We start from the raw sequence: 25,454 nt of genomic DNA on the forward strand, positions 1-25,454 counted from the left end.
TAAGTGTAGTCTTAATGTAGGGTGAGAGATTAGTAGCAGTTATTGTAGGAAGTCAGTGGTAGGTATAGAGGTTTGCCTGGCTACCATACCTATGTGTAATATTACAACATTTAAAGCACCTCAGGGTGATAAAATACACATACAGTACATTCATTACTTACCTTAAAATATGTGTAGTCTTAATGTGAGGTGAGAGGCAAGTATTTATTGTAGAAAGTCAGGTGTGGTAGCTCACCTGGCTACAACACCTTCACAAAATACGTATACGACTTAAATGTAAAGTGTCCCAATATGATTATTATTATCACCATCGACATGCCTTGCTCACTGAGTTTAATCATTTCTAACAACTACCCTTAGATGCCATCAAAAACGAGAGAGAACAATTAACCCTTTCAGGGTCGACAGGCCCTCTCCCAGACTCATTCTCAGGGTCGAGAAATTAAAAAAAAAATTATTTTTTTCTTATGAAAAGATAGTTTTTTTTTCTAAACATTATAGGCTAAAAAATTTTTTTTTGCCATCAATACTTTCCGAGATATGGAGGCATGAAGTTGACAGAAAATGAGCCGCATGTGGCATCACCACCGACTACCGGTCACCCGGTATTTTCTTATTTTCTACTTTTTTCTATTATTTTTTAACTTTTTTTAGGTAACTTTTATGGCCTGTGAGACCAATATGAGCACTATTTTGTAAGTTTGTTCTCTTTATTTACTACACAATAACTGCACAAACACTGTTGTCACTACACTGTTTACAAAACTTGTTTACACAAACGAACGATATAAAATGTTGTTTACTACTATTTTTCTATATTTTATATACACATATACAGTCACAGAACATGTTTCTAGAAGTTCTGCAGCCTGTGGAACTCTTTGAAACATGGTGTCATGCACAGTGGCGTTTTACACTCACACATAAAACAAGTGTTTTTGTGGTGTTGCGGGCGTTCTTTTGTACATGCACAGACCTAACACCTCTTCTAAGCTTTTTTCTTGAAAGTAGTAGCAGGCAGTTGTATTAGGAAGTGATCACCATGCTTCAGACAAGAAGGTAGTTGTTGATAATTTAGTGGGCGGTTTCCTATTGCAGATGTTGTTCCTAGGTACTTGAATACTATTTGTCTGATGACAGACAAACAAAATTTGCCATATGGTGGTTTGTTTCTGGTCCTCATCTTATGCATATTATAAGCATTGAGCATGGAAATGTCCAGAAGATGGAAAAAGAGTTTTATGTGCCACTTATAACTCTTGCAAACACAATCAGCAAACCCAATCTGCATGTCACATTTGTCTACTGAATGAATATTGCAGGTGTAATCAATCACAGCTGCAGGTTTTAGAATGGGTGATTGGTCTCTCTATTCTGCCTGCCAGTATTTGTCATTTCGTTAGGGAGAACTGATGACAACAGTGTGACATCTCGTCTGTCATGCCACCGAAATGCCATGATGTCATTGGCAGCAAATGCCTGCACCTCACCTCTACGAGTGTCAGCATCAAACCTGGGCATATGCTTACGATTTGCACGCACTGTGCCACACACATCTGTCATGTTCACTCGCAAAAAGTCACTGAGTGAAGGGCTTGTGTACCAGTTATCAGTATATAATATATGCCCCTTGCCAAGATATGGTTCCATCATTGTTCTAACCACATTACCAGAGATGCCCAATAACTTCCTGGCATTTTGCAATGTATTAGTTCCAGTGTATACAATAATATCCAATACAAGACCACTGTAGCAGTCACAAAGCACAAATAACTTTATACCAAAGCATTTCCTCTTGCTTGGTATGTACTGCTTGAAAGAGACTCTTCCTTTGAACAGAATCAAAGACTCATCAATAACAAGCTTCCTGAAGGGATAAAAATACATATTGAATTTCTCTTTCAGATACACAAACACATTCCTAAACTTATATAACCTGTTGTTTCTGTCAGGCCTGGTTTTGTCTGAGAAGTGTAGCATATGTAATAGTAGCACAAATCGATTCACTCGCATTATATCACTAAATCCTGGGATCCCAATCAGGCGGTCTGTTGACCAGTATGATTTGACGCTGTGCTTATACACATGTGGCATAAGCATTATTGTGGCAAAGAAAAGATACATCTCAGCCACAGTTGTCTCCTTCCACTGGTGTAAACATGATTTTGGTGAAAGTACTGTGTTTGCCATGGTGTATGTGTTGCTTTCCCTGACAACAATTTCCATCAGGAGTTCGTCAAAGAATAACTTGAAACATTCCAGTTCAGTGGCATTGTTCCCAAGTGTACAAGATGGCCGTATTCCACTCTGACTGTCATCAAACTGGTGGGGATTGGGAACAAAATTGCCAGCTTCATGCCAATCCCAGGTGCGGTCTGCTGGTGGGTACTGGATATTGACAGGTGGTTGTGGTTGTGGAGGTTGTGGTTGTGGAGGCTGGTGTGTTGGGTGAGTGGGGGATGGTGGCCTTTGTTACAGATCAGCTGAGGCAGCAGCGTGGGTGGCAGCATGGCCCACTGCTGGTGCCTCACAGCCATCACCACCACTACCACCATCATGCACATTTTCCATCCCAATTGCAACACTATCATCTTCATTTTCACTATCTGTTCCTGTTGTACAGCCACGGGATGTACTCCGAGATGTACTCCTTCCCCTTGGAATAGCATATGGCACACTACCAGAGCGCATATACGTTTTTTTTTTTTTTTTAATGTCGGCCATCTCCCACCGAGGCAGTACTACGTACTGTCATATATACTGACGCTTCACTGGAGAATATTCCACTTCACTATCGCTACTGGAACTGTTTTCAAGAGCTTGTAGTTCATATTCACTATCACTATCATCACCAATGCTCACGTCTGAGTGCAGGATATGGGAAAATAGGAGTTCCTTCTTTTGTTCTGGTACAACTGAATGTGAACAAGGCAGCCCAGCAGCAGAGGTGGAAGGCTGAGGGTTGCCTGGGTTTTCCTCACTATTACAGGTACAGTGGTCCCTCAATAATCGTCCGGCCTGAAAGTCGTCCATTTCGGAAATAGTCCTGTTTTTTCGTCAAAATATTGGCTCGCAAATGGTCCGGTAACTCGCTAATAGTCCTTTGTCCCGGACGCGTACTCACGCTCTCAGCCACCTCGGCCTTTCCTTCCCAGCCAGTGTGCCATTGTTTACCAGTGAGCGACGGTCCCCTCACGTGCTCAAGCGAAATATTTCATAATATTCCATTTATTTTAGTGCTTGCAAGTTATTTAAGTGCTAAATAAGCTACCATGGCTCCAAAGAAAGCCTAGTGCCAAGCCTTTGGTAAAGAAGGTGAGAAATACGATTAAATTTAAGAAAAACATCATTGAACAATATGACAGTGGCGCACGTGTGGGCGAACTGGCCAGGATGTATAACAAATCCTGTACAACCATATCTTCCATCATAGCCAAGAAAAAGGAAATCAAGGACGCTGTTGTTGCAAAGGGGATAAATATGCTGACAAAAATGAGATCACCAGTACTCGAAGATGTTGAGAAGTTATTATTGGTGTGGATAAATGAGAAACAATTAGCAGGAGATAGTCTTATGATGTCGCTTATTTGTGAAAAGGCTAGGCAGTTGCATGACGATTTGGTAAAGAAATTGCCTGCAACTAGTGGTGATGTGAGTGAATTTAAGGCCAGCAAAGGCTGGTTTGAGAGATTTAAGAAGCGTACTGGCATACACAGTGTGGTAAGGCATGGTGAGGCTGCCAATTCGGACCACAAGGCGGCTGAAATTTTTTTTTTTTTTTTTCAACAAGTCGGCCGTCTCCCACCGACGCAGGGTGACCCAAAAAAGAAAGAAAATCCCCAAAAAGAAAATACTTTCATCATCATTCAACACTTTCACCACACTCACACATTATCACTGCTTTTGCAGAGGCGCTCAGAATACAACAGTTTAGAAGCATATACATATAAAGATACACAACATATCCCTCCAAACTGCCAACATCCAAAACCCCTCCTTTAAAGTGCAGGCATTGTACTTCCCATTTCCAGGACTCAAGTCCGACAATATGAAAATAACCGGTTTCCCTGAATCCCTTCACTAAATATTACCCTGCTCACACTCCAACAGATCGTCAGGTCCCAAGTATCATTCGTCTCCATTCACTCCTATCTAACACGCTCATGCACGCTTGCTGGAAGTCCAAGCCCCTCGCCCACAAAACCTCCTTTAACCCCTCTTTCCAACCCTTTCGAGGACGACCCCTACCCCTCTTTCCTTCCCCTATAGATTTATATGCTTTCCATGTCATTCTACTTTGACCCATTCTCTCTAAATGACCAAACCACCTCAACAACCCCTCTTTTGCCCTCTGACTAATGCTTTTATTAACTTTACACCTTCTCCTAATTTCCACACTCCGAATTTTCTTCATAATATTTACACCACACATTGCCCTTAGACAGGACATCTACACTGCCTCCAACCGTCTCCTCGCTGCTGCATTTACCACCCAAGCTTCACATCCATATAAGTGTTGGTACCACTATACTTTCATACATTCCCTTCTTTGCCTCCATAGATAACGTTTTTTGACTCCACATATACCTCAACGCACCACTCACCTTTTTTCCCTCATCAATTCTATGATTAACCTCATCCTTCATAAATCCATCCGCCGACACGTCAACTCCCAAGTATCTGAAAACATTCACTTCTTCCATACTCCTCCTCCCCAATTTGATATCCAATTTTTCTTTATCTAAATCATTTGATACCCTCATCACCTTACTCTTTTCTATGTTCACTTTCAACTTTCTACCTTTACACACATTCTCAAACTCATCCACTAACCTTAGCAATTTTTCTTTAGAATCTCCCATAAGCACAGTATCATCAGCAAAAAGTAACTGTGTCAATTCCCATTTTGAATTTGATTCCCCATAATTTAATCCCATCCCTCTCCCGAACACCCTAGCATTTACTTCTTTTACAACCCCATCTATAAATATATTAAACAACCATGGTGACATTACACATCCCTGTCTAAGACCTATTTTTACCGGGAAGTATTCTCCCTCTCTTCTACACACCCTAACCTGAGCCTGAAAAATATGTGCATGAATTAAAGAAGTACATAAACAGTAAAGGACTGAAACCTGAACCAGTGTTCAATTGTGATGAAACAGGCCTCTTTTGGAAGAAAATGCCAAAGAGGACCTACATTACTCAGGAAGAAAAGGCGCTGCCAGGACACAAGCCTATGAAAGACAGGCTGACACTAATGTTCTGTGCTAATGCTAGTGGGGATTTTTAAGTGAAGGCATTACTAGTGTACCATTCTGAAAATCCCAGAGTGTTCAAGAAAAACAATGTTATGAAGAGTAAATTGTGTGTTTAGGAGATCTAATAGTAAGGCATGGGTCACAAGGGACATTTTCGTCGAGTGGTTCAATGAAGTGTTTGGCCCTAGTGTGAAGAATTACCTCTTGGAAAAGAAATTGGATCTCAAGTGCCTCCTAGTAATGGACATTGCACCTGCTCATCCTCCAAACTTGGATGACCTAATTCTGAAGGAGTTTGGGTTCATCACAGTAAAGTTCTTGCCCCTGAATACCACTCCTCTCCTCCAGCCCATGGACCAGCAGGTCATTGCAAACTTTAAAAAACTCTACACCAAAGCAATGTTTGAAAGGTGCTTGAATGTGACCTCAGACACTCATTTGACCCTACGAGATTTTTGGAAAGAACACTTCAGTATTCTCCATTGCGTAAGCCTTACAGGTAAAGCTTGGGAGGGAGTGACTACCAGGACTTTGAACTCTGTGTGGAGAAAATTGTGGCCAGATTGTGTCCACAAGAGGGATTTTGAAGGGTTTGGGGCTGACCCTGATGAGCCTATGTCAGTTGTTAAATCCACTGTGGCACTGGGGAGTTCCATGGGGTTGGATGTGAGTTTGGAGGATGTGGAAGAGTTGGTGGAGGACCACAACAAAGAGCTAACCACTGAGGAGCTGCAAGAGCTTCAGCAGGAAGAGCAACAGATCGCAGCTCAGAATCTTGCTGCAGAGGAGGAGGAAGAGATGGAGGAAGGTGCCTTCTTCAGAAATTAAGGAGATTTTTGAAATGTGGGGTAGGATGGAAAGATTTATGGAGAAACATCACCCAGAGAAGGATGTTGCAAGCCATATCGGCAACTTGTACAGTGACAGTCTTGGCCCATTTTAGGGAAGTTTTAAAGAGATGCCAGAAACAGAGCTCTCTGGACAGTTTTTTTGCGAGACAGGACTCCAGTGGCTCTCAAGGTGGTCCTAGTGGCATTAAGAAACAGAGAAGAGAAGTAACCCCAGAAAAGCAATTGGTACCCGAGGTGTTGATGGAAGGGGATTCCCCTTCCAAACAGTAAATCATCCAATCTGTCTCCTTCTCCAGTCTTCCATACACAAAGAAGAATCGCCAATAAAGGTAAGTGTTATTCTGTTAATGTTTAATTCATCATGTGCCACTGTATTGTTTATGTACTACATCTACATTTCATGTAAAAAAATTTTTTGTTTTAATACTTCTGGGTGTCAGGAACGGATTAATTGAATTTAGATTATTTCTTATGGGGAAAATTGATTCGTAAATCGTCCACTTCGATAATAGTCCCAGTTCCAGGAACGGATTATGGACGATTATTGAGGGACCACTGTATTATGGTCATTAGTTTCGGTCACAAACTCATCAAAACCTTGAAACTCATCTTCACTGGCACTTCCATCTGTATTAGAACTGTCACTGGGGAACAAAAGTGTCCCAATTTGCTGAAGAGTGAGGAGCTTCTTACCGCGAGGCATGGTGAACAAGGTCTACTAAAATGGCGTTCCCACAATGTGCCACTGGGTCCCAGATTTTTTTTCTACCACGCACACTGACCACACACACACACCCATTCTCTCACATCTAGGCCTACCAGCCTTTTCCTGTGTGATTTGAAGGCGCTAGAATTTACTCGTACTAGTACATCAATAACCCTGGCGCGTAAGCCATACTAGTACGTCAGAAACCCTGAAAGGGTTAAACGAGATGCTGAAAACATAAACAATCAGACGAACACGTATTAATAATTAAACTGTCCAAACATAGATCTAAGTTTGCTCGCGTAGCACTCCGAACGTAGATCTACTTTTTTTTACATAAGAAAGCATGTTAAATCAAAGGTAGATCTACTTTCAGAGCGATATACGAGAGAACGCAGTTATGGTTCATACACGTTCATTTCTCATACAACTGTGAAGCTTTTGCCACAATACAAACACCATACATTGTGTACAAGTTGTCTCTGCATTGGTGCAGTAGAATGAATGACAGCAACACTCCCACTTTCATGCAACAAACTATATTTAGAGGGAATAACGCTATGAGTGAAGGTATACGAAAGGAATAATTTTCTACAGTTACCTCCAGTAATACTACTGTCTACACATTTTCTCTGGTGTAGAACTCGAGAAAATGTAATTCTTTCAATCACTCATAACAAGCCAACTGGCAACAACTTCTCTTTTTTTTTTTTCCAACAAGTCAGCCATCTCCCACCTAGGCAGGGTGACCCAAAAAGAAACTAAATCCCAAAGAAGAAAATACTTTCATCATCGTTCAACACTTTCACCTCACTCATACATAATCACTGCCTGCAGAGGCACCCAGGTACAACAGTTTAGAAGCATATATAAAGATATAATATATCCCTCCAAACTGCCAATATCCCAAACCCCTCCTTTAAAGTGTAGGCATTGTAGTTCCCATTTCCAGTACTCAAGTTCGGCTATATAACAATAACTGGTTTCCCTGAATCCCTTCCAGGTCCCAAAAACCATTCGTTTCCATTCACTCTTATCTAACATGCTCATGCATGCTTGCTGGAAGCCCAAGCCCCTCGCCCACAAAACAACCTTTACCCCCTCTCTCCAACCATTAGGAGGATGACCCCTATCCCACTTTCCTTCCCCTACAGATTTATACGCTCTCCATGTCATTCTATTTTGATCCATTTTCTCTAAATGACCAAACCACCTCAACAACCTTTCTTCAGCTCTCTGAATAATATTTTTATTAATTTCACACCTTCTCCTAATTTCCACACTCCGAATTCTCTGCATAATATTTACACCGCACATTGCCCTTAGACAGGACATCTTCATTGCCTCCAACTGCCTCCTTGCTGCAGCATTTACAACCCAAGCTTCACACCCATATAAGAGTGTTGGTACCACTATACTTTCATACATTCCCTTCTTTGCCTCCAGAGATAATGTTTTTTGTCTCCACATATACCTCAACGCACCACTCACCATTTTTCCTTCATCAATTCTATGGCTAACCTCATCCCTCATAAACCCATCTGCTGACACATCAACTCCTATTCACTTCTTCCATACTCCCTCTCTCCAATGTGATACGTAGTTTTTCTTAATCTAAATTGTTTGATACCCTCATCACCTTACTCTTATCTATGTTCACTTTCAACTTTCTACCTTTACACACCCTCCTAAACTTGTCCACTAACCTTGGCAACTTTTCTTTAGTATCACCCATAAGCACAGTATCATCAGCATAAAGTAACTGTATCAACTCCCATTTTGTATCTGATTCCCCATAATTTAATCCCACCCCTAGCATTTACTTCTTTTACAACCTCATCTATAAATATATTAACCATGGTGACATTACACATCCCTGTCTAAGACCTACTTTTACCAGGAAGTAATCTCTCTCTTCTACACACCCTAACCTGAGCCTCACTATCCTCATAAAAACTCTTTACAGCATTTAGTAACCTACTACCTATTCCATGCAATTGCAACATCTGCCACATTGCTCTCCTATCCACACTATCATATGCCTTTTCTAAATCCATAAATGCAATAAAAACTTCCTTACCTTTATCTAAATACTGTTCACATATACATATGCTTTAATGTAAGCACTTGATCTACACATTCTCTACCCACTCTAAAGTCTCCTTGCTCATCTGCAATCCTACTCTCTGTCTTACCTCTAATTCTTTCAATAATAAACCTACTGTACACTTTATCTGGTATACTCAGTAAACTTCTTCCCCTATAATTTATACAATCTCTTTTGTCCCCCTTCTCTTTACATAGAGGAACTATACATGCTCTCTGCAAATCCCTAGGTACCTTCCCCTCTTTCATACATTTTTTTTTTTTAAATAAGTCGGCCGTCTCTCACTGAGGCAGGGTAACCCAAAAAAGGAAGAAAATCCCCAAAAAGAAAATACTTTCATCATTATTCAACACTTTCACCTCACTCACACATAATCACTGTTTTTGCAGAGGTACTCAGAATACAACAGTTTAGAAGTATATACGTATAAAGATATACAACATATCCCTCCAAACTGCCAATATCCCAAACCCCTCCTTTAAACTGCAGGCATTGTACTTCCCATTTCCAGGACTCAAGTCTGGCTATATAAAACAACCGGTTTCCCTGAATTCCTTCACTAAATATTACCCTGCTCACACTCCAACAGCTCGTCAGGTCCCAAATGCCATTCGTTTCCATTAACTCCTATTTAACATGCTCATGCACACTTGCTGGAAGTCCAAGCCCCTCGACCACAAAACCTCCTTTAACCCCTCCCTCCAACCTTTTCGAGGACGACCCCTACCCCGCCTTCCTTCCCCTACAGATTTATATGCTCTCCATGTCATTCTACTTTGATCCATTCTCTCTAAATGACCAAACCACCTCAACAACCCCTCTTCAGCCCTCTGACTAATACTTTTATTAACGCCACACCTTCTCCTAATTTCCACACTCCGAATTTTCTGCATAATATTTACACCACACACTGCCATTAGACAGGACATCTCCACTGCCTCCAACCGCCTCCTCGCTGCAGCATTTACAACCCAAGCTTCACACCCATATAAGAGTGTTGGTACTACTATACTTTCATGCATTCCCTTCCTTGCCTCCATAGATAACATTTTTTGTCTCCACATATACCTCAATGTACCACTCACCTTTTTTCCTTCATCAATTCTATGATTAACCTCATCCTTCATAAATCCATCCGCATACACTTATTGAACAAAAATACCAACCACTCCAACACAATATCTCTTCCCGCTTTTAACATTTCTGTCATCATCCCATCAGTTCCTGCTGCTTTACTCCCTTTCATTCTACATAATGCCTCACGAACCTCGCCCACACTCACATCCTGCTCTTCTTCACTCCTAAAAGATGTTATAACTCCCTGATCAGTGCATGAAATTACCGCCTCCCTTTCATCATCGACGTTTAAAAGTTCCTCGAAACATTCCTGCCATCTACCCAATACCTCCAGCTCCCCATCTACTAACTTCCCTACTCTGTTTTTAACTGACAAATCCATTCGTTCCCTAGGCTTTCTTAACTTATCTCACTACAATTTTTTTCTTATTTTCAGCAAAATTTCTTGCCAGTGCCTCTCCCACTCTTTCATCTGCTCTCCTTTTGCACTCTCTCAACCTTTCTTTTACTCTCCATATACTCTGCTCTTATAACACTTCTGCTTTGTAAAAACTCTCGTAAGCTACCTTCTTGTCTTTTATCACACCCTTTACTTCATCATTCCACCAATCACTCCTCTTTCCTCTTGCACCCACCCTCCTATAGCCACAAACTTTTGCCCCACATTCTAATACAGGAGGGCCCCACTTATACGGCTGGTTAGGTTCCAGGCTACTGTCGTAAAGCGGAAACCGCCGTAAAGTGGAACACCCTTTTTTTCCACTTACAAATGCATACAAACACTAGATAACAAGTTTACACTAACATATATTAAGTTAGCAATAGAACTAGGCATCAAAAAACAATAAAAAGTACAATACACACATAGTGCACTCATTACTTACCTTAAAATATTTATTGTCTTAATCTAGGGTGAGACAAGTAGTATTTATTGTAAGAAATCAAGTGTGGTATGTATGGTAGTCAGCCAGGCTACCATACCAGGCCAACCCACCCACACATACAATTCTATGATATTTAAGCATCCCAGAGCGATAAAATGTATATACAGTTCACTCATTACTTACCTTAAAATATAGGGTGAGATGAGTAGTATTTATTGTAAAAAATCAAGTGTGGTATGTATGGTAGTCAGCCGGGCTACCATACCAGGCCAACCCACCTACACATAATATTCTTATTACATTTAAGCATCCCAGAGCGATAAAATGTATATACAGTTCACTCATTACTTACCTTAAAATATTTGTAGTCTTAATGTAGGGTCAGGAGTAAGTAAATGAGATAAAACGAATAAATGAGAGAGAGAAAGAATGAGTACATGAGAGAGGACAGGCGCAGAGTTATGTAAACAAACCAGGCGAAGGTAAGTTTTGTAAACAAAGTGTACACGTCTGGTTTGTGTACAAGTTACATTGTGTACAGGTTGTCTCTACATTGATACGGTAGAATAAATAAAGAAGAACACTCCCATTCTCATGTAACATCATTTTGAGAAGAAATGACACTCTGAGTGAAGGCAATGGAAATAAGTCACTCTGACTTTTTTGGGTTATCCTAGGTTCTCTACACATATGTTGTTATGTATAATAATCTATGTAACTGTATTTGTGTATACCTGAATAAACTTACATACATACGAAAGGAATAATTTTCTACAGTTACCGCCAGTAACACATTTTCTCTTATGTTAGATTAGAGAAAATGTTATTCTTGGCGTCACTTGTACAAGTTATCTGGCTACCACATCTCATATTTATGTTTATTTATTCTATTGTGGGGTGTATTTATCATCTTTTTATGTTATGTATCGTGTTTATTATATAATTTTGAAAAAAATATAATGGATGGATTAATGAAAATGTGTATATTAACGTAATATACAACATTTAATGAGACTCGGTGATTATTATTATTATTATTATCATTTCTAATATGGCGTCACTTGTGCAAGTCGTCTGCTATCACATCTCATATTTATGTTTATTTATTCTATTGTGGGGTGTATTTATCATCTTTTTATGTTATGTATCGTGTTTATTATATAATTTTGAAAAAATATCATAGATGGATTAATGAAAATGTGTATTTAACGTAATATACGACATTTAAATGAGACTCGATGATTATTATAATCATTACTAATATGACATCTGGAGACATAAGACACTCTTACTGATTTTAATGTGTACCTGCATGCCAGCACAGTATGTAAGTTTATTTAAGTACAGGTATACATAAGTATAATTATCAGAGTATATATAAAATATGAAATAACTTTTAAAAACATTTGAAATTTTGGAGTTTCCAGACAAAATGGAGAGACTTAGTGCTTACTGAGCTCACGAAGAATGTAAACAAACAAGGTGGGGCGTGGTGACCGTATTAGAAAGTCAGGTGGGGGGAGCCGTATAGCGAGTTTTGGTCATAATTTGAAATGACCGTATTAGCGGAATGGCGTAAAGTGAAACGCCGTAAAGCGGGGCCCTCCTGTACTGCATTTTTAAAACTATTCCAACCCTCTTCAACCCCCCCACTACTCATATTTGCATTAGCCAACCTTTCTGCCAATAGTTGCTTATATCTCACCCTAACTTCCTCCCCCCTTAGTTTATACACTTTCACCTCTCTCTTATTTGCTGTTGGCATTTTCCTTTTGCCCCATCTACCTCTTACTCTAACTGTAGCTATGACTAAATAATGATCCAATATATCAGTTGCCCCTCTATAAATATGTACATCCTGAAGCCTACTCATAAACCTTTTATCCACCAATACATAATCTAACAAACTACTTTCATTACATGTTATATCATACCTTGTATACTTATTTATCCTCTTTTTCATAAAATATGTATTACTTATTACCAAACCTGTTTCTACACATAGCTCAATTAAAGGCTCCCCATTTTCATTTGTCCCTGGCACCCCAAATTTACCTACTACTCCCTCCACAGCATTTTTACCCACTTTAGCAATGAGATCCCCAACCACAAGTACTCTCTCACTAGGTTCAAAACTCCCCATGCACTCACTCAACATTCCCCAAAATCTTTCTCTCTCCTCTACACTTCTCTCTTCTCCAGGTGCATAAACGCTTACTATAAACCACTTTTCACATCCAACCCTTATTTTACCCCACATAATCCTTGAATTTATACATTTATATTCCGTCTTTTCCTGCCATAACTTATCCTTCAACATTACTGCTACTCCTTCTTTAGCTCTAACTCTATTTGAAACCCCTGACCTAATCCTATTTCTTTCTCTACGCTGAAACTCTCCCACTCCCTTCAGCTTTGTTTCACTTAATGCCACTACATCCAGCTTCTTCTCATTCATAACATCCACAATCATCTCTTTCTTATCATTCGCACAACATCCACGCACATTCAAACATTCCACTCTGACGGTTTTCTTCTTCTTTTTAGCAGGCTCTACGGGAAAAGGGGTTACTAGCCCATTGTTCCCGGCATTTTAGTTGACTTTTACAACACACAAGGCTTACAGAGGAAAGATTCTTATTCCACTTCCCCATGGATATAAAAGGAAAAACAATAAGAACAAGAACTATTAAGAGAAAATCAAAGAAAACTCAGATGAGTGTGTATACATAAACATGTACATGTAAGTGTAGTGTGACCTAAGTGTAACTAGAAGTAGCAAGACGTACCTGAAATCTTGCATGTTTTTTTTTTTTTAACAAACCGGCCGTATCCCACCAAGGCAGGGTGTCCCACAAGAAACACAAAAGTTTCTCTTTTAAATTTAGTAATTTACACAGGAGAAGGGGTTACTAGGCCCTTGCTCCCGGCATTTTAGTCGCCTCTTACAACAGGCATGGCTTATGGAGGAAGAATTCTGTTCCACTTCCCCATGGAGATAAGAGGAAATAAACAAGAACTAGAAAGAAAATAGAAGAAAACCCAGAGGAGTGCGTATATATATATATATATGCTTGTACATTTATGTGTAGTGTGAACTAAGTGTAAGTAGAAGTAGCAAGACGTACCTGAAATCTTGCATGTTTAAGTGACAGAAAAAAGACACCAGCAATCCTACCATCATGTAAAACAAATACAGGCTTCTTTTTTACACTCACTTGGCAGGATGGTAGTACCTCCCTGGGTGGTTGCTGTCTACCAACCTACTACGTTATTATTATTTTTTTTTTTTCAACAAGTCGGCCGTCTCCTACCGAGGCAGGGTGACCCAAAAAAGAAAGAAAACCCCCAAAAAGAAAACACTTTCATCATCATTCAACACTTTCACCACACTCACACATTATCACTGTTTTTGCAGAGGTGCTCAGAATACAACAGTTTAGAAGCATATATGTATAAAGATACACAACATGTCCCTCCAAACTGCCAATATCCCAAACCCCTCCTTTAAAGTGCAGGCATTGTACTTCCAATTTCCAGGACTCAAGTCCGACTATATGAAAATAACCGGTTTCCCTGAATCCCTTCACTAAATATTACCCTGCTCACACTCCAACAGATCGTCAGGTCCCAAGTACCATTCGTCTCCATTCACTCCTATCTAACACGCTCACGCACGCTTGCTGGAAGTCCAAGCCCCTCGCCCACAAAACCTCTTTCACCCCCTCTCTCCAACCCTTCTGAGGATGACCCCTACCCCTCCTTCCTTCCCCTTCCTTCCATGTCATTCTACTTTGATCCATTCTCTCTAAATGACCAAACCACCTCAACAACCCCTCTTCTGCCCTCTGACTAATGCTTTTATTAACTCCACACCTTTTCCTAATTTCCACACTCCAAATTTTCTGCATAATATTTGCACCACACATTGCCCTTAGACAGGACATCTCCACTGCCTCCAACCGTCTCCTCGCTGCTACATTTACCACCCAAGCTTCACATCCATATAAGAGTGTTGGTACTACTATACTTTCATACATTCATACGTTTTTTTTGACTCCACATATACCTCAACGCACCACTCACCCTTTTTCCCTCATCAATTCTTTGATTAACCTCATCCTTCATAAATCCATTCGCCGACACGTCAACTCCCAAGTATCTGAAAACATTCACTTCTTCCATACTCCTCCTCCCCAATTTGATATCCAATTTTTCTTTATCTAAATCATTTGATACCCTCATTACCTTACTCTTTTCTATGTTCACTTTCAACTTTCTACCTTTACACACATTCCCAAACTCATCCACTAACCTTTGCAATTTTTCTTTAGAATCTCCCATAAGCACAGTATCATCAGCAAAATGTAACTGTGTCAATTCCCATTTTGAATTTGATTCCCCATAATTTAATCCCACCCCTCTCACGAACACCCTAGCTTTTACTTCTTTTACAACCCCATCTATAAATATATTAAACAACCATGGTGACATTACACATCCCTGTCTAAGATCTACTTTTACCAGGAAGTATTCTCCCTCTCTTCTACACACCCTAACCTGAGCCTCACTATCCTCATAAAAACTCTTAACAGCATTTAGTAACTTACCACCTATTCCATATACTTGCAACAGATGCCACATTGCTCCTCTATCCACTCCATCACATGCCTTTTCTAAATCCATAAATGCAATAAAAACTTCCCTACCTTTATCTAAATACTGTTCACATATATGCTTCAATGTAAACACTTGATCTACACATCCCCTACCCACTCTGAAACCTCCCTGCTCATCCGCAATCCTACATTCTGTCTTACCTCTAATTCTTTCAATTATAACCCTACCGTATACTTTTCCTGGTATACTCAGTAAACTTATTCCTCTATAATTTTTACAATCTCTTTTGTCCCCTTTCCCTTTATATAAAGGGACTATACATGCTCTCCGCCAATCCCTAGGTACCTTCCCCTCTTTCATACATTTATTAAACAAGAGTACCAACCACTCCAACACTATATCCCCCCCCCTGCTTTTAACATTTCTGTCATGATCCCATCAGTTCCAGCTGCTTTACCCCCTTTTATTCTACGTAATGCCTCATGTACCTCCCCCACACTTACATTCTGCTCTTCTTCACTCCTAGAAGATGGCATACCTCCCTGGCCAGTGCATGAAATTACCGCCTCCCTTTCTTCCTCAACATTTAAAAGTTCCTCAAAATATTCTCGCCATCTACCTAATACCTCCCTTTCCCCATCTACTAACTCCCCTACTCTGTTTTTATTATTATTGTTTTTATTATTATTATTATTATTATTATTATTATTATTATTATTATTATTAATATGGCATCCTCAAAATTTAGTCATTTTAATGTGTACCTGCATGCCAGCACAGTGCGTAAATTTATTTATTTACAGGTTCACACAAGTATATGGAATAGGTGGTAAGTTACTAAATGCTGTAAAGAGTTTTTATGAGGATAGTGACGCTCAGGTTAGGGTGTGTAGAAGAGAGGGATACTATTTCCCGGTAAAAGTAGGTCTTAGACAGGGATGTGTAATGTCACCATGGTTGTTTAATATATTTATAGATGGGGTTGTAAAAGAAGTAAATGTTAGGGTGTTTGGGAGAGGGGTGGGATTAAATTATGGGGAATCAAATACAAAATGGGAATTGACACAGTTACTTTTTGCTGATGATACTGTGCTTATGGGAGATTCTAAAGAAAAATTGCAAAAGTTAGTGGATGAGTTTGGAAGTGTGTGTAAAGGTAGAAAGTTGAAAGTGAACATAGAAAAGAGTAAGGTGATGAGGGTATCAAATGATTTAGATAAAGAAAAATTGGATATCAAATTTGGGAGGAGGAGTATGGAAGAAGTGAATGTTTTCAGATACTTGGGAGTTGACGTGTCGGCGAATGGATTTATGAAGGATGAGGTTAATCATAGAATTGATGAAGGAAAAAAGGTGAGTGGTGCGTTGAGGTATATGTGGAGTCAAAAAACGTTATCTATGGAAGCAAAGAAGGGAATGTATGAAAGTATAGTAGTACCAACACTCTTATATGGGTGTGAAGCTTGGGTTGTGAATGCAGCAGCGAGGAGGCAGTTGAAGGCAGTGGAGATGTCCTGTCTAAGGGCAATGTGTAGTGTAAATATTATGCAGAAAATTCAGAGTGTAGAAATTAGGAGAAGGTGTAGAGTTAATAAAAGTATTAGTCAGAGGGCAGAAGAGGGGTTGTTGAGGTGGTTTGGTCATTTAGAGAGAATGGATGAAAGTAGAAAGACATGGAGAGCATTTAAATCTGTAGGAGAAGGAAGGCGGGGTAGGGGTCGTCCTCGAAAAGGTTGGAAGGAAGGGGTAAGGGAGGTTTTGTGGGCGAGGGGCTTGGACTTCCAGCAGGCGTGCATGAGCGTGTTCAATATGAGTGAATGGAGATGAATGGTATTTGGGACCTGACGATCTGTTGGAGTGTGAGCAGGGTAATATTTAGTGAAGGAATTCAGGGAAACTGGTTATTTTTATATAGCCCGGAAATGGGAAGTACAATGCCTGCACTCTAAAGGAGGGGTTTTGGGATATTAGCAGTCTGGAGGGATATGTTGTGTATCTTTATACGTATATGCTTCTAAACTGTTGTGTTCTGAGCACCTCTGCAAAAACAGTGATTATGTGTGAGTGATGTGAAAGTGTTGAATGATGATGAAAGTATTTTCTTTTTGTGGATTTTCTTTCTTTTTGGGTCACCCTGCCTTGGTGGGAGACAGACGACTTGTTGGAAAAAAAAAAAAAAAGTATAATTATAATTATCTGGTTAGCTGGACTTGAGTCCTGGAGGTGGGAAGTACAATGCCTGCACTTTAACCCTTTCAGGGTCCAGAGGCCAAATTTCAAAGGGTGCACCAGTGTCCAAGAATTTTCAAAAAATAATTTTTTTATTTTTTATTTTGAAATAGTAAAGAATCTTTTTCTGAAGGTTATAAAACAAAAAGTACGAAATTTGATGGAAAATTGACGAAATTATGCTCTTGCGAATTTTGATGCGTCAGAGATGTTTACGCACCGGCGATTTTGCGGACTTTGACTCCCATTTTAGGCCAATTACATTATTCCAGTCGACCAAATTCTTAGCTATTTCACTAGTATTACTTCTATTCTATCGAGTGAGCACAAGAAATCACCAAGTCAACTGTTTCAACTAGAAAATAAAGTGATCGGAAATTGGTAATTTGACCAATTTAATGCAAAGTTCAAAATACTCCAATTTCAAAATAGGGTCCAGAATAAACAATGCAGGCATTCCTGGCACTAAACAAACATTTCCTCTGTTCATTAGTTAAGTTTTCAAGCTTTACTAATGAATTCCATTTTGATTTTTTATTCACATGAATTTTTATTCAAACCAAAAAATAGAAGATTTACTGTTATGTAATATTGTAATAATTATATAAATAACATCACCACATTTGTGAATGTATATTAGACCCACCAGCTGTCATGTATTAGACTTGTGAGGTCATTTGTTTACTCTTTATCATCGGCAAAAATTTAACATTTCTGCTACTTTGAGCTCAGTTTCAAGCCATTTCCAGTACTAAAACCAATCAAAATCATCTCTATTTCTGTAATATGTCTTCCATTCTATCAAATGAGACCAAGAAATCGCAAATACAACAATAAAAAAAATATGAAAAAAACACTGCAAATTCGCTGTTTTAATCGAAAATTACAGTCTCAGTTTTTTCTCTCATTACGCACTATGTGCTGCAGGATTTGTTTTATGTGGTGCACACATACCACACAGATGTCTTCTCTCATATCAAGGCCAAAATTTACCAATCACAGCTTATCAGAGTGAGCTGAGCTCATGACGTAGATCCATGGTTTGGACCCTCAACATAAAGCCGTAGATCTACGGCACGGACCCTCAAGGGGTTAAAGGAGGGGTTTGGGATATTAGCTGTTTGGAGTGAGATCTAAACTGTCATATCTGAGCTCCTCTGCAAAAACAGTGATTATGCATAAATGATGTTGAAAGTATTGAACCATGATGAATGTTTTTTTTTTCTTTCTTTTTGGGTCACCCTGCCTCGGTGGGAAATGGCCAATTTGTTAAAAAAAAAAAAAACACTCACGGAGGATATAAACAAACTGAGTGGCATGCAGACGCTGTAATAGCGAATCAGGTAGGGAGCCATAAAATGAGTTTTGGTCATAATTTGAAATGTCCACATTAGCAAAACACCATAAAGAGAAACATCATTAAGCAAGGCCCTCCTGTAATTGATACTATTGTTACATTAAGTTTATAAATACTAAATGCTTCAAGGCTCATCAATGCCATAGATAGAGCTAGATGTAATTTCCTTAAGGGATGCAGAAAAAGAGACGATATGATCATTATGTTCAAAAAATCCAGTGTAGACAAATATTTGATTTAAGCACAGTTACCTGTAGAAGAAATGGTCATCCTCTGGCACTTTCTCTGGGTCTAGTGCAATGAATTCATCAGTATTAACTGCAATCCCTCGAGCACCATGAGGTACATACTGAGTCCGTCTCCCTAGTATGTGTCCACCAGCACCTAAAATGAAAGAAAAAAATTAAAGGTAAGAATAATGTAAATAGAAACTGTGATACATAAATATAGAAACTTCTTGAATACTTTATTACACTTCAAACCCCAAAAACCTCCATGGGGAAGTGGAACAGAATTCTTCCTCCGTAAGCCATGCGTGTTGTAAGAGGCGACTAAAATGCCGGGAGCAAGGGGCTAGTAACCCCTTCTCCTGTATATATTACTAAATGTAAAAGGAGAAACTTTTGTTTTTCCTTTTGCACCACCCCACCTCGGTGGGATACAGCCAGTGTGTTGAAAGAAAGAAAGAAAACCCCAAAAACTATTGCCATGGAGTTATAGTTTGGCCATAGTTTTATTCTAAAAACACAGGATTATTAACAAAGTAAGACATGAGTTCAAAATTTACCAGCCTATTATAGTCAACTCAAATGTCAAGACTACATGCTTTGAAAGCTTAAAGGAATTGTATATTACTGATACCAGTAATTTATTACATTATATTAAGAATTAAGTCATAGTTACTTACTATCCATTCGGCCATCCATTTTTTTGGGATTTCTGTACACAAATCTATCAAGGAAACGCATAAGAGTGAAGTCTTGCAAGGGATCTCCAGAGTAGTTGACACTTTCACCGGTGATGAGTTTGGTAGCAAACAGTGACACAGATGGGTGGTAGTGTGCCTGAAATGTTTATTCATAATAATTAAATATTCACATACAGCGGAGCCTCGGTTTTCGTTTGCCCTGGTTTTGATCGAATTCAGTTTTCAACAACTTTCTTCGTCAAAATTTTGCCCCAGTTTTCGTTCATCACCTCAGTTTTCATTGAGTAGACACTAATCCGCCGTACCAAATGTGTCCGCCAGCGCCCACACAGAGCATCTCACACGTTCTGAGTCAGTCTGGCTTTGTTTCTCATCGGTAGAGGATGGTAGTGATGGTGGTAGAGGGTGGTAGTGATGGTGGTAGAGGGTGGTAGTGATGGTGGTAATGATGGTGGTAGAGGGTGGTAGTGATGGCGGTAGAGGGTGGTAGTGATGGCGGTAGAGGGTGGTAGTGATGGTGGTAAGGATGGTGGTAGAGAGTGGTAGTGATGGCGGTAGAGGGTGATAGTGATGGCAGAAGAGGGTGGTAGTGATGGTGGTAGAGGGTGGTAGTGATGGCAGCAGAGGGTGGTAGTGTGGCGGTAGAGGGTGGTAGTGATGGTGGTAAAGGGTGGTAGTGATGGCGGTAGAGGGTGGTAGTGATGGCGGTAGAGGGTGGTAGTGATGGCGGTAGAGGGTGGTAGTGATGGTGGTAGAAGGTGTTAGTGATGGCGGTAGAAGGTGATAGTGATGGCGGTAGAGGGTGGTAGTAGAGGGTGGTAGTGATAGTGGTAGAGGGTGGTAGTGATGGCAGTAGAGGGTGGTAGTGATGGTGGTAGAGGGTGGTAGTGATGGTGGTAGAGGGTGGTAGTGATGGTGGTAGAGGGTGGTAGTGATGGTGGTAGAGGGTGGTAGTGATGGTGGTAGAGGGTGGTAGTGATGGTGGTAGAGGGTGGTAGTGATGGTGGTAGAGGGTGGTAGTGATGGTGGTAGAGGGTGGTAGTGATGGTGGTAGAGGGTGGTAGTGATGGTGGTAGAGGATGGTAGTGATGGTGGTAGAGGGTGGTAGTGATGGTGGTAGAGGATGGTAGTGATGGTGGTAGAGGATGGTAGTGATGGTGGTAGAGGGTGGTAGTGATGGTGGTAGAGGGTGGCAGTGATGGCAGTAGAGGGTGGTAGTAATGGTGGTAGAAGGTGATAGTGATGGTGGTAGAGGTGGATAGTGATGGCAGTAGAGGGTGGTAGTGATGGTGGTAGAGGGTGGTAGTGATGGTGGTAGAGGGTGGTAGTGATGGTGGTAGAGGGTGGTAGTGAAGGTGGTAGAAGGTGGTAGTGATGGCAGTAGAGGGTAGTAGTGATGGTGGGAGAGGGTGGTAGTGATGGTGGTAGAAGGTGGTAGTGATGGTGGTAGAGGGTAATAGTGATGGTGGGAGAGGGTGGTAGTGATGGCAGTAGAGATAACCTCTCCTCCCTCTCCCCTCCTTGCTGTCTTCCATACACCAACAAGTCTTCAATAAAGGTAAAAGTGATGTTAAATGTTCATTTATCCATTGCATTAGTCCTTTATATTTATTTCTCATTATTTTCTGTATGTAAATCAATAGTTATTCTCTATAAAATGTATTTTTTTTGTTAATACTTTTGGGTGTCTGGAATGGATTAATTGGATTTACATTATTTCTTATGGGAAATATTGCTTCAGTTTTCGTCGAATTCGGTTTTCGTCAGACTTTCTGGAACGAATTAATGACGAAAACTGAGATTCCACAGTACTGTGCCTTTTACTTTCTAGAGAATATGGTCATGATAAAAAAATATTTAAAAATTCATCTGAAAAATAAAGCTTTAATCAATATGTGTATAAAGTAAATATGAAATTATTTCTGATACTGTGAACAGATCAGATCATAGAATATTCAAGCACTATGTGTATTACTACCTATTTATACAGCATTCAAAAACATGAAAACCACTTTGTTCACCGAGAATATGACTGCTCAATCATGGAAGTGCTTTGAATTTATGTACTTATTTTTATTTTTTTAGGGTTAAATTACAGTTAAACTTGTGTTGGTGATATTCACCATTGTTGTGATAAAAACCATCATCTATTGATTTTTTCACCCTCCACATGTGATTTCTAACATTAGTTTCTGTCAAAAATATTTCAAAATAAATTTAAAGAATTTCTTGAGCGGTAAGAATTTATTTGTTTGACTCATAAGCTGTCTCTTGCCAAGGTAGGGTGACTCAAAGAAAACATATTCACAATTACTCAATCACCATCCTTCCAGAAGTATGCTGACGTCACAATCAAATTGCCCTCTGATGGCAACACCCCCCCCCCACCCTTCCTTCAGAGCACAGGCACTACAAGTTACCTTGCTCGCACTAAAACAGCACATCCATTAAAGACCACTAGTCTCCATGCACTGCTATCTAACATGCACATACAAACCTACTGGATGCTCAAGCCCTAAAATTCAAAGCCTCTTTTACACCCCTCCCTACAATCATTTGTGGGATGACCCCTCTTCCTTCTACCATCCACCTCAGATTCATAATTGTTTTCCATCAACCTAGGCCTCTCCATCTTACCCACATGCTCAAACCACCTCAACAACCCCTTCTCAGTCCTCAGATTTATAGATTTATACCCTTGATCACCCCACATCACCTTTTAATATCATTGCTCTCAATATTCTCCACAATATTCACACCCAACACTGTTCTGTTCTCCAGCATGACATCTCTGTTGTCCCTAGCCTCGTTTTCACTGCAGAATTCGAAACTCATGCCCACACCTATTTAAAAGTGTTGGTACCACAATATTCTGGTACATTCTCAGTTTTTTTGCCTTCACAGATAAATTTCTTTCTTTCCACAGATACTTCAACACACAACCCACAGTTTTTCCCCCTCATCTACTCTATTGTTCACTTTATCTTTCATAGATCCATCTACTGGCATGTCTTCTCACAAATATTTAAATACAATCTATTACTGGCCAGACTTTTTGATATGTTCACATTTAATTTTCTTTTTTTACACTGCAAAGAATTCGTAGTTTGGAGGTTAGGAGGTGCAGGTTTACTAAAAGTATTATCCAGAGAGTTGAGGAGGGGTTGTCAAAGTGGTTAGGATCTTTAGAGAGGCAGGAGCAAAATAAGACGACTTCAAGGGTGCATAAATCTGTAGTGGAGGGAAGGTGGAGTAGGTGTGAGAGACTAGGGCATCCAGCATGCATGTGAGAGCAAGTCAGACAGGAGTGGAGGCAAGTGGTTTTTGGGACTTGATGAGCTGTTGGAGTGAATAAGGCAACATTTTGTGAAGGGATTCAAGGAAACCAGTTAGCTGGATATGAATCCTTGAGGGAAAAGTACAGTGCCTGCACTCTGAAGAAGGGGTGGGGATATTTGCAGTTTGGAGGGGTATCTGAACTGTAGCATTAGCATGCCTTTGGCAAGACAGTGATAGAATGAATGATTATGAAAGTGTTCCTCCGTTTGGGTCACCCTACCTTGGTAGGAGATGGTAGGTGTTAAAAAAAAAAAAAGTTTCACTGTAAGCATTTTGTCTACATATTCCCTACCCTTCCTGAAGCCTCCTTGTCCAAGTGTGATCCTGCTCTTCATCTTGCCCTTAATTTTTTCAATAATAACTCTACCATACAGTTTACCTTGTACTCTCAACAGGCTTAGTCTCCTATAATTCTTACTCTCTCTCTTTTGTCTCCCTTTCCTTTATACAAAGGACCTGTGCACACTGCCAAATCCCTAGGTACCTACTCCAAAACTATATCCCCACCTGCTGTTAATATTTCTGTCTTCATCCCATCAGTCCCAGCTGCTGTACCCCTTTTCAATTTACCCACTGCCTCATGCACCTCCACCACTCACAGCTGACTCTTCCTCTCTCCTAAAGGATGTTATACCTCTCTTGCAAATACATGAAATTAATGCCTCCCTTTCTTCATCAACATTTAACAGTTCTTCAAAAAATTCCTGCCATCTTCCAGATACATCCAACTCCCTATCAAATGACTTCCCACTTCTGTATTTAAATAGCAAATCCATTCATTCCCTAGACTTTCTCAACCTATTACTCTCGCTCCTTTCTTATTCTCTCAGCAAAATTTGTTGACAGAACCTCTCCCACTCTCTTATTTGCTATTCTTTTACAATCCCTCACCACTCTCTTTTACTCTCCATACATTCCACCCTCCTTATATCACTTCTGCTTTGTAGAAAACTTTCATATGCTAACCTTTTCTCTTACCACTCTCTTTCCATCATTCCACCAACTGTTCCTCTTCCCTCTTCCACCCACCCTCCTATATCTATAAACTTCTGCTGCACACTTAAATCTGCTGCATTCTTAAATCTACCCCATACCTCTTCACCTTCATTACCTATACTCTCACTAGCCTATCTTTCTCCCAGTAGGTGCTTATATCTTACCCTAACTATCTTCCCTTTTAGTTTATAAACTTTCACTTCTCTCTTATTCACTGATGCCATTCTCTTTTTACCCCATCTACCTCTTACTTTCGCTGTAGCTGCAACTAAATAATGATCTGGTATATCTGTTGTCCCTCTATAAACATGCCCATCCAGAAGCCTACCCATCAACCTTTTATCCACCATTAGTCAAACACACTATTATCATTATGCCTTATATCATATCTCATATACTTATTTATCCTCTTTTATTTTTTAAATATGTATTACCTATTACCAAATCAATACAAAGTTCAATCAAAGGTTCCCCCCCCCCTCCATTATCATTTACTTCTGGCATCCCAAACTTACCTAGTATGTCCTATGTATTACCTATTACCAAATCTCTTTCTATACAAAGTTCAATCAAAGGCCCCCCCCATTACCGTTTACCTCTGGCACATCAAACTTACCTAGTATGCCCTCTACAACAGTTTCTCTCTAGCATTTAGATCCCCCACTACAATTACTCTCACACTTGGTTCAAAATTTCCTAAACACTTACTTAACATCTCCCAAAACTTTCTCTTTCTCTCTCTCTCTCTCTCTCCTCTACACTCCTTTCTTCTCCCGGTCCATAAACACTTAGCATAACACTTTTGTTCCCTCTTCTCCTGCCATAACTGATCCTTCAACATAATTGCTGTCCTTAGCTCAAACTCCCTCAGATACCCCTGTCCTAATCCTATTTATTTCTCCCCAATAAAACTCAAACTCTCCTACCCCTTTCAGCTTTGTTTTGTTTAGAGGCAGGACAGCCAGTCTCTTTTCATTTGTAACACTGACTATCTTTTTTTCTTATCACCTGCACTACATCCACACACATTCAAGCACCCCAACTTAAAGTTTTGCTTCCTCTTATTTTTTTTTTTAACACATCGGATGTTTCCCAC

The 25,454-nt window shown here is 39.9% G+C and overlaps 1 protein-coding gene across 2 annotated transcripts in view; it reads right to left on the reverse strand.

Moving 5' to 3' along the window:
- The window catches only part of Noc1 (Nucleolar complex protein 1), a 197,057-nt gene that overhangs the window by 73,790 nt on the left and 97,813 nt on the right, over nucleotides 1–25,454 (reverse strand). For both annotated transcript variants that reach the window (XM_070083842.1, XM_070083835.1), the window contains 2 exons: nucleotides 20,003–20,159; nucleotides 19,347–19,479 (listed from right to left, as the gene is read on the reverse strand). In XM_070083842.1, the coding sequence (XP_069939943.1) occupies nucleotides 19,347–19,479; nucleotides 20,003–20,159 (290 nt within the window). The remainder of the gene's footprint in view (nucleotides 1–19,346; nucleotides 19,480–20,002; nucleotides 20,160–25,454) is intronic.

Source organism: Cherax quadricarinatus, chromosome 1 (genome assembly GCF_038502225.1).
Source record: "Cherax quadricarinatus isolate ZL_2023a chromosome 1, ASM3850222v1, whole genome shotgun sequence".
NCBI lineage: Eukaryota > Metazoa > Arthropoda > Malacostraca > Decapoda > Parastacidae > Cherax > Cherax quadricarinatus.